This window comes from Dreissena polymorpha, chromosome 7, assembly GCF_020536995.1.
Source record: "Dreissena polymorpha isolate Duluth1 chromosome 7, UMN_Dpol_1.0, whole genome shotgun sequence".
NCBI lineage: Eukaryota > Metazoa > Mollusca > Bivalvia > Myida > Dreissenidae > Dreissena > Dreissena polymorpha.
This window is the reverse complement of record NC_068361.1, coordinates 48,167,015-48,177,621: the sequence shown is the minus strand read 5'-3', so window position 1 is coordinate 48,177,621 and position 10,607 is coordinate 48,167,015. Positions and strand designations below refer to the sequence as shown.

At 34.9% G+C, this 10,607-nt stretch overlaps 1 protein-coding gene across 3 annotated transcripts in view; it reads right to left on the bottom strand.

Annotated features, from left to right (window-relative positions):
- Window positions 1–1,119: 1,119 nt before the first annotated feature.
- Window positions 1,120–10,607, bottom strand: part of LOC127838432 (uncharacterized) — a 50,784-nt gene continuing 41,296 nt past the window's right edge. For 2 of the 3 annotated variants that reach the window (XM_052366208.1, XM_052366211.1), the window contains 3 exons: window positions 10,070–10,148; window positions 8,047–8,213; window positions 1,120–5,472 (listed from right to left, as the gene is read on the bottom strand). In XM_052366208.1, coding sequence (XP_052222168.1) covers window positions 5,365–5,472; window positions 8,047–8,213; window positions 10,070–10,148 — 354 coding nt within the window. In that variant the 3' untranslated portion in view covers window positions 1,120–5,364. The remainder of the gene's footprint in view (window positions 5,473–8,046; window positions 8,214–10,069; window positions 10,149–10,607) is intronic. The other variant, XM_052366210.1, reaches the window with a different exon arrangement.

The following is a 10,607-nucleotide window of genomic DNA, read 5'->3' as shown; positions in this document are numbered from 1 at the left end:
CAGTCCACAGTTTTCATCCAATCATTTCCCAACTTGCGCAGTGTCTTTATCTGAATGATGAGTAATACCCTATTGAAAATGAGCAATATCGGAGTTATAAGTCCAAAATAATCTCCCCTTGAATTTGAGAAAAAAATTAAAATCTTTAACATTTTGCCATAACTTTTGCAATATTGAAGATAGCAACTTCATATTTGGCATGCATGTGTTTCTCATGGAGCTGAACATTTGGGTGGTGAGAGGTCAAGGTCATCCTTCAAGGTTTAAGGTAAAAAAATTATCACGGCACAGAAGGGGACATAGTGTTTCCGACAAACACATTTCTTGTTTGTTTACATATAAAGTTCTATCCTTTTGAAACTTCAACGGATGTTTTATATCACCAAGGGCCATAACCCCATTTAGAGTGAAGAAAATTTGTCCAACTTATTGTTGAAAAGGAGCCATTTGAAGTTTAAATTTTACGTTTCTTCTTGTATATGCGATAAATTTCCCATTTTGGGTCGGTTTATTTTAAACTTACTCAGATTGTTCATACTATCAAGGGCTTGAGCCCTATTGATTCTAGCTAGTAGTGCGATTCAGGCCCTTACAGGCCTCTTGTTTCCCTCAGAAATGACTATTTTGGGCGAGTTTTCTCCATAAACAAATGGTTATAACTCCAGTATGTGTTAGTGTTAAAGACGAGCTAAATAGTTGCTGTTAAAAAGCTGTCATTAGACCAATTGAGTCATGTTCTGATAAAACTGGTCATAATGCATGTGCGTAAAGTGTCGTCCCAGATTAGCCTGTGCAATCCGCACAGGATAATCAGGGATGACACTTTCCGTTATTATGACAGTTTTTCTTTAAAAAATTTAATGAAGTCTCTTCTTAGCGAAAATACAATTTAGGCGGAAAGTGTCGTCCCTGATTAGCCTTTGTGGACTGCACAGGCTTATCTGGGACGACACTTTACGCACATGCATTATGTCCAGTTTTCTCAGAACGCGACCCAATTATTCATGGTTTTTATCAGTGTCAAGGCCAATGAGAACGAACCACAGATAAGTGATAAATCGTGGAAAAAACGCAGACAAAATACATACACATGCATGTTTGAATCATTGTATTCTTTGTGATTATAAAGTATTTTCAACAACATAAAAACAAACAAGAAAAGCAAAAATATTCTTTTAAAAGAGTCTGCAAAATGTAGCTTACCATCAACAAAGCAACAACATAAATGTGTGACTAGTCTGTAATAAACTTTACATGACATATAAATGAACAATATCTGTGTACGACACAACAACAAATTAAACTGTTCAGCGCAGGAAGTGCTCACTAGGTTTTGCATTTGACTTTTGATTTTTTTTTTACTCAAATGCCATGTTAGTAAACAAACCACAATCATTTTCTTAAATCAGCCCAGATATCACTAGTATAAATGGTTTTACTATAACAAGAGCACCGCATAGCGGGTGCCAACGCTCGGCTGTGGGTGCAGTTTTGAATAAATGAATGGTTGTCAGAAGTGACCTTGACCTTTGACCTAGTGCCTAAAAAACGGGTGTGGCGTGTAGAGCTCATCAAGGTACATCTACATATGAAGTTTCAAAGTTGTATGTGGAAGAACTTTATGAAGTTTCAAAGTTGTATGTGGAAGAACTTTGATTTTAGAGCCTATGTCAAGGTTTTAGCACGACGCGGACAGCAGACGCCAGACGACGAACTGGCAATGACAATACCTCTGGTTTTCTCCGAAAACAGCCGAGCAAAAATAACTTTCCAACCTCATGGCAAACATGTTTTTCAATTAAACTAAAACCATATTTAACTCAGTGGAGACATCATTAGAAAAAATGTTCTGAGCAATATTTATGAAAAATTAGCAAAAAAAAGTTACTTCTAGCGTTAACAATCTACTTGTTTAATATGACCAAGTGACCCTGTATAGAACTTGGCGAATATGTATTTTGGAGAAATGTTGTGACCAAGTTTACTGTTGATAGGTCTAAAATGCGGCTTATTGAGCATTCACTAGCTTTTTCTTCAATGTGTCTTAGTGACCTAGTTAATTACCCAGAGTGACCCAGTTGCAAACGTGGTCCACATATCATTTGTACAACTGGTTACTGACTTAGTTTCACAGATGATGGACAAGGGTGGTCACTAGGGCTCAACAAGAACATGTGCTCATGTGAGCTTAAGCATTCCTTGTGATTTGTGTTCACCAACAATATGGCTCTGCAACAACGTGGCTTGACTTTTACAAGCAAAATTTGCAAAAATAAAATTTATTAATAATAAGTGAAATATCTAATATATAACAAGATGCATTTGGAAACACTATGTCCCCCATATATTTGACCTTTGACCTTTCACCACTCAAAATGTGCAGCTCCATGAGATACACATGCATGCTAATTATCAAATTGCAATCTTCAATATTGCAAAAGTTATGTACAATGTTAAAGTTTGACGCAAACATTTAACCAACAAACCAACAAACAGACAGGGCAAATAACAATATGTCCCCCAGTATAGAAGGGGGTACATAAAAATATAACTATATGTGTTTGATTCATCATTTTTATTGGTAATGATAACAATGATATTGAGATTTCTTGTATGTAGAAAGTTAACATTTATGTAATTTAACCAATGGTTAAGTAGACAAGAATAAGAAAATAGTTATTAATTGACTAAAAAAAGTTACTTTAAAAGTTATTTGCAACATGATATGAACAAGATTCTCAGAAATAAAACCAGAACGAAACTGCTCTAAGAAGACATAAAAAGAGATACAAAGACATAAAAAAATTAATCATTACCATATTTTATCAAATGAGTTCAGGAGTTTTAATAGTCAAGCTGAGACTTTATAATCAACTTTAAAATGAATTTCTTTACAAATTTAAAATACTGTACGCATTATTGTGTTGTACTTGTACCTCATGTTTACATTCTGCTGTTCAATACCATTTCGTATTTACAAATTTTGTTCATAATTGGTACATAGGTGTATTGTTCACTTAAGTGAAGTCATTTGCTCCGAAAAACTTCTTGTGACGTATCAGTCGAAGAAAATGTTGCCAATGTTTGATTCTTGAAATGCTGTCTTTAACATTTTAAATAAAATAATTTATATGCATTCCGTATGATTGTAATTTAAAGCACGTGACAATAAATTCTTATGTCTTGAAATGAAAGTTACATAAATTCATACATCAAATACCTATACATGGTACAAAACAATATACATTGTATCTGAAGAGACAATTTAAAACTTAAACATGTTACTCTTATTAAATACAAAACAATGTTCTCCATATAATATGGTATTACAAACAGCACATTACACTTTAAAATAAAGAACAATAAACACCATTTAAAACTTAACCTCATTAAATAATTTAACAGCTAAAATAACTACAAAACCATGCATAAAATATTTCACAATAGAAAGAACATTCAGGTCCACATGTGTATCTTCCTTCTCCTATGCATATTTAGTTTTCCCCACTGATCCAGTAATTATACTGGTGTCAAGTGTTGATGTCAAATACAGCAAATTCTAACATGAAGTCAGTGACTATATAGGTGTCAAGTGTCGATGTCAAATACAGCAAATTCTAACATGAAGTCAGTGACCATAAAGGTGTCACGTGTCGATGTTGAATACAGCAACTTCTATCATGAAGTCAATCATCATAAAGGTGTCAAGTCTCGATGTTGAATAACTCCTAAAATGAAGTCAATCATTATTAAGGTGTCAAGTGTTGATGACAAACACAGCAAAGTCTAAAATGAAGTCAGTGACAATAGAGGAGTTAAGTGTCGATGTCGAATAAATTAAGTTATAAAATGAAGTCAATCATCATAAAGGTGTGAATTGTTGATGAAAAATACAGCAAATTCTAACATGAAGTCAGTGACCATAAAGGTGTCACGTGTCGATGTTGAATACAGCAACTTCTATCATGAAGTCAATCATCATAAAGGTGTCAAGTCTCGATGTTGAATAACTCCTAAAATGAAGTCAATCATTATTAAGGTGTCAAGTGTTGATGACAAACACAGCAAAGTCTAAAATGAAGTCAGTGACAATAGAGGAGTTAAGTGTCGATGTCGAATAAATTAAGTTATAAAATGAAGTCAATCATCATAAAGGTGTGAATTGTTGATGAAAAATACAGCAAATTCTAACATGAAGTCAATCATCATATAGGCGTCAAGTGTCGATGTTGAATACAGAAACTTCTATCATTAAGTCAATCATCATAAAGGTGTCAAGTGTCTGTGTTGAATACAAAAACTTCTTTAATTAAGACAATCATTATTAGGTTGTTAAGTGTTGATGACAAATACAGTTACTTCTACCGTGAAGTCAATGACCATATAGGTGTCAAGTCTTGATGTTGAATACAGCAACTTCTATCATGAAGTCAATCATCATAAAGGTGTCAAGTGTTGATGCCAAATACAGCAAATTCTAAAATAAAGTCAGTTACAATAGAACAGTAAAGTGTCAATGTTGAATAAAGAAAGTTATAACATGAAGTCAATCACCATGTAGGTGTCAAGTGTCGATGTCAAATACAGTTACTTCTACCGTGAAGTCAATGACCATATAGGTGTCAAGTCTTGATGTTGTATACAGTAACTTCTATTATGAAGTCAATCATCATAAAGGTGTCAAGTGTTGATGTTGAATACAGAAACGTTTCTAACATGAAATCAATCATTATAAAGGTGTAAAGTCTTGATATTGAATACAGAAACTTCTAACATAAAGTAAATCATCATAAAGGTGTCAAGTCTTGATAATGAATACAGAAACTTCTAACAAGAAGTCAATCATCATTAAGGTGTCAAGTGTTGATGACAAATACAGTAAATTCTAAAATGAAGTCAATCATTATTAAGGTGTAAAGTCTTGATGACAAATACAGTAAATTCTAAAATGAAGTCAATGATTCAGATTTTTAAGGTGTCAAGTGTTGATGACAAAAACTGTAAATTCTAAAATGAAGTCAATCATCATTAAGGTGTAAAGTTGTGATGACAAATACAGTAAATTCTAAAATGAAGTCAATCATCATTAAGGTGTCAAGTGTTGATGACAAATACAGTAAATTCTAAAATGAAGTCAATCATCATTAAGGTGTAAAGTCTTGATGACAAATACAGTAAATTCTAAAATGAAGTCAATCATCATTAAGGTGTCAAGTGTTGATGACAAAAACAGTAAATTCTAAAATTAAGTCAGTGACAATAGAGCAGTAAAGTGTTGATGGCAAATACAGCAAGTTATAACATGAAGTCAATCACCATATAGGTGTCAAGTGTCGATGTTGTTTAGTGTCAACTTTGAATACATCAACTGCTAACATGAGGGCCAGTGTCAATCGTTAAGGCTTGGACGATCCAAGGGTCACATTTAGAACCTTCTCGAAACTCATCTTTCGATAACATGCCGTCCTTGTTCTGAAAAAATAAATAGTGTTATTTTCACAATATGCTTTGGATAAAGAGAAAGAAAGGGCAGTAACTCAAAAAATAGGGGAGCAATATTTATGATTCTTGTGCAGCGCAACCTCCTCAGTGACATGTAACCTCCTATGAACCTTCAAGTTGATTCCTCTGTTACTTTTACTCTTTTACTTTGCCAGACATGCTCTGAACAAAATTAATGTTAAACAAGATGCTGCATTCAATAAACACTGATGTCCCATTGAAAACCTTCTCATTTTAGTTCAATTTGCCCATATAAAAACAGATCAATGTCAAGGTTAAAATGAGGTCAGGTGATTTGGGTCAGTAGAGTGCATTCATAGATAACTTCCATGTAAGTATCAGGGCTTAGAAACAAGCAGTATTGATGTTAGACGACACGTGTCATTAATTATTTTAGGTTCAGCAAAAATTTAGTGTATGTCTAAAAGTAGGTGTCAAGGTCAAAATGAGATCGGGTGATGAGTGTTTTAATAGATTTCAAAGGCATAATTGATTTAAGCATAAAAGCTTTGTAAGGAGCAACTATTGATGTAATACAAAAGTGTCTGGTTGACCAAGAACTTGGACCCTCTAAATCAGTCCAAAAGTTTGTCCATGCAGTGTTGTTTTTTCACCATTTTGAGAGTGGGTCCCTTCCTATTGTAAAATATTGCATTGTTTTTAAAATGAAAAATGTGTGTGTGTTTATTTACAAATACTAAAATTTGAGAATTAAAGCATTTCCATGTTCAACTGACAGAGCTGGAATGGATTATGAACTTAGTTTTATAATTTTGATTTATATATATAAATTTTTTAAAGGACACCTTCAATAATAAATTTCAGGCAATCATTTTTTATTTCGCCCAAAATTTGACCCCCATCAAAAAATGAAAAAAAAGTCAAGGTCGGAATGAGGTCAGGTGTTGTGAAAGTTTTGAAGGTGCTTAAATATACCATCTACAGAAGTATCAAAGCTCTCTAGCAAATGATATTGACGTTACATGAAAAGAGGCACCTAGGGTTAACTTCGTACTGATAGATGGACGGGCTATGTCTCTTGACATCAGGATCTCGAGCTGATGATGGGGCATACAAATTAACAAAGGGAAATTACTCTAAAACTAGGGTTGTAAGAGTTAGAGTTCTTGTGCACTGCACATCCCCTCCATATAAGATCTACTTACCTATGAAGTTTCAAATTGATATCTTAACAGTTTTTATAATATGCTCCAGAAATACACAACTTAACAAGGGCAATCAAGTGCTCAAATTAACATCCTTGCAAGTATCAAAGCTTTGAAGCAAGTGGTAATGGTGTAATACAAAACGAGGGTTAACCCATTTATGCCTTGAGTCTAGAAAAAAGGCCTTGGCAAACAGCGTAGACCCAGATGAGACGCCACATAATGCGGCGTCTCATCAGGGTCTGCGCTGTTTGCTTAAAGGAATTTCTGTAAGAAATATTCTAAATATAGAAATAAATATACTAGACATCCCTAATTTTGGAAATAAATTGATCCAATTTAGAAGAATGGGAGAGTCCACTAGGCCTAAATGAGTTAAACTAGTACGGACATAGGAATGGATGGCATCAGCTTCTTGAAAGCTGCCTACCACCTCCATGAAATCTGTCTGCCTATGAATTTTCAAGTTGATACCTCTACTACTTTTCAAAATAACCCTTTGCATGCTAGGAAATTTGTCTTCTGCTAAAATGTTGTCTGCTTAATTTCTAAAATTAGCATTTTCTTTGATTTTTTTTCAAAGAATACCATCAGAATAGCAAACAGTTTGGATCCTGATGAGACGCCATGTTTTGTGGCATCTCATCTGGATCCAAACTGTTTGCAAAGGCCTTCAAAATTCGGTTCCAGCACTGAAAGAGTTAAGCTCCTGTCAAGAAATCCAACCACCTGACAGACAGACTAAATCTAGTAAGAAATATGCTATTAAAATGTCATTTGATTTTCTAAGGGAATACAGACATGTCTAAGTGTGTATTTGAGTGGTAAATGGTTAAGCCTTGAGATAGTGGTCAAGGTGAGGAATACTTCATACACTTTAAGCAACAACAAAAAAATGGAGCTTAATTCATGTGCTTAAAGTGTCGTCACAGATTTGCAGTCTGCACAGGCTAATCAGGGATGACACGTTGAATTTTTTATTTAAAATAAGTCTCTTTTGCACAAAATGATCCAGTCTAGGAAGAAAGTGTCATCACTACTCTGGGACAAAACTACGCACATTCATGAAGTCCCATTTTCCCAATACGCTAATTTTTCCAGCCTTGGGCTTGTGCTCAACTGCAGACTACCACGTACACTTGATTTAACCCTTTGCATGCTGGGATATTTGTCGTCTGTTAAATTGGTGTCTGCTGAATTTCTCAAATAATCATTTTCTTCACTTTTTTCAAAGACCTTTATAAGAAAAGCAAACAGTTTGGATCCTGATCAGATGCCACGTTTGGTGGCGTCTGATCTGGATCCAAACTGTTTGCAAAGGCCTTTAAAATTTGGTTCCAACGCTAAAAGGGTTAACAAATCACAAGCCTGCGCTCACTGCGTCCATCTGCTGAAAGATCTTGTTGGCCCGTTTCTCCGGCGTATCCTCGTCCTTGGGCAGCTCCAGGAGGCTACCCACCATGCTGTAGATGGCGTCTATAATCTCAATCATCTCTGGGCGCGTGATGTAGCCGTCATTGTCCACGTCATACAGGCTGAAGGCCCCTGAAGGATGTGACAGATTGTGACGCGCCTTCATAAGAGCAACACTGTTGGAAAACTGGGCTTAATGCAGATGCAAGCATGATTGAACTGCACAGGTTAAAAAGGAACAACTCTTTCCGTTTTTATGAAAGAAATATGTTTAAAGTAAGTCTCTTCTAAACGAAAATCTAGTTTAGGCAGAAAGTGTTGACTGTCTGGACTGCACAGGCTTATCAGTGGGACAATACTTTTTGCACATGCATTTAGCCCAGTCTTCCCAGAAAGAGGCTCTATTAAATGTAACATTATTTAACATTTCACACCTGAACTTTGTAACTTCAAAGTCAAAGGAAATTTGCAAACACTTCCAAGATATCAGTGGCTTGCATCCTGCAAAGGGCCAAGGTGTTAACAATAGAGACTAGTTTTAAAAAACCCGTAAATGTTTGAATTAACAATAAAGTTTATCTTTCAAAGTATTTTATAGTTTCACAAAGTGAGTTTAACGCAAGTCAAAAAAGAGAAATCTGACACCCATTTTTAATGGTTTTGTTCTTTTCACATTCCAATATAACATAATAAATGTGGGCCTAAGTACTCTAGGAAAATGGGGCTTAAAGGAAGTGCATATAGGGTCCTCCCAGTTTACGCCTTATGGTATTTTTTGTTTCAAGGAAGTCTCTTCTTAACTTAAATTCATTGAAAGCAGTAAGGGTCATCCCTGATTAGCCTGTGCAGAATACACTGGCTTATCAGGGATCACAACTTACGCACATTCATGAAGCCCTCTTTCCCCTGAACGAGGCTCACTAGTAAGAAATAAACTTTGATATTACTGTCATTTTGAGTTAAAATTTCAAAATAATCAATTCTGTTTTGCATGAAGTATGAAGAGGAAAATATGTTCCAATTTTACCTAAGAGAGTTTCAGATTACAAAGTTTTCCCTGTGGTTACATTCAGTCAAATTTCAAATAACACAATTTTCCCTGTAGTTACATACAGTCCAGTTTAAGATAATAAAAGTTGTTCCTGTAGTTACATAATTCCAATTTCAGATAAAAAAAGTTTTCCCTGTAGTTACATACAGTCCTGTTTTAGATAACAAAGTTTTCCCTGTAGTACATACAGTCCAGCTTTTGATAACAAAGGATTACGTGTAGCTACATACAGTCCTATTTTAGGTAACAAAGTTTTCCCTGTGGTTACATACAGTCCAGTTTCTGATAACAAAGTTTTCCCTCTAGTTACATACAATCCTGTTTTAGATAACAAAGTTTTCCCTGTGTTTACAAACAGTCCAGTTTCAGATAACAAAGTTTTCCCTTTAGTTACATACAGTCCAGTTTAAGATAATAAAGTGTTCCCTTTAGTTAAATACAGTCCAGTTTAAGATAATAAAGTGTTCCCTTTAGTTACATACAGTCCAGTTTCAGATAACAAAGATTTTCCTTTAGTTACATACAGTCCTGTTTTAGGTAACAAAGTTTTCCCTGTGGTTACATACAGTCCAGTTTCAGATAACAAAGTTTTCCCTTTAGTTACATACAGTCCTGTTTTAGATAACAAAGTTTTCCCTGTGTTTACAACAGTCCAGTTTCAGATAACAAAGTTTTCCCTTTAGTTACATACAGTCCAGTTTAAGATAATAAAGTGTTCCTTTTGGTTACATACAGTCCAGTTTCAGATAACAAAGTTTTCCCTTTAGTTACATACAGTCCAGATTCAGATAACAAAGTTTTTCCTTTAGTTACATACAGTTGAGTTTCAGATAAAGTTTTCCCTGTTACATACAGTCCAGTTTCAGATAACAAAGTTTTCCCTTTAGTTACATACAGTTGAGTTTCAGATATCAAAGTTTTCCCTGTGGTTACATACAGTCCAGTTTCTCGTCCAGACTTCCCCTCGATGTTACAGACAGGGCACAGATAAACTCCTTGAAGGAAATGTGTCCGTCCTGCAACAGACAAAAACTTATACACTCAAAGATGTTTTTCCTTCTTTATTAGGCACCTGTAAAAGAAACTTTCCCAACTAAGAAAAAATACAAAGTTCCCAATTGTCATCCAAAAAATTCCAAAAAGGAATGTTTTTCCAAAAGCCCATTATCTGCAAGTGAACTAAGAAAATGAGCACTGCAACAGAACACTTAAGCACAAAGGCATGTAAAAGAATATTTAGATGGGTTAAGGCAATTAAGTAATCCAGTAAATTTAAAAGACCCATAATTCGCAATCGAAGATTTCACAATGCAAATTTTCCCAAGTTTAGTAGTTTTCCTGCTAATTTTTCCCAATTGGTACGGTTCCGCTTCTTTTCCTGAAGATTGGCCAATAAATGTTGCAATTAGCGCATTAACAAGGGCAAGGGTTCAATTTAGCTGTATGAGAAACCCCCCCCCCCCCCCCCCCCCCAC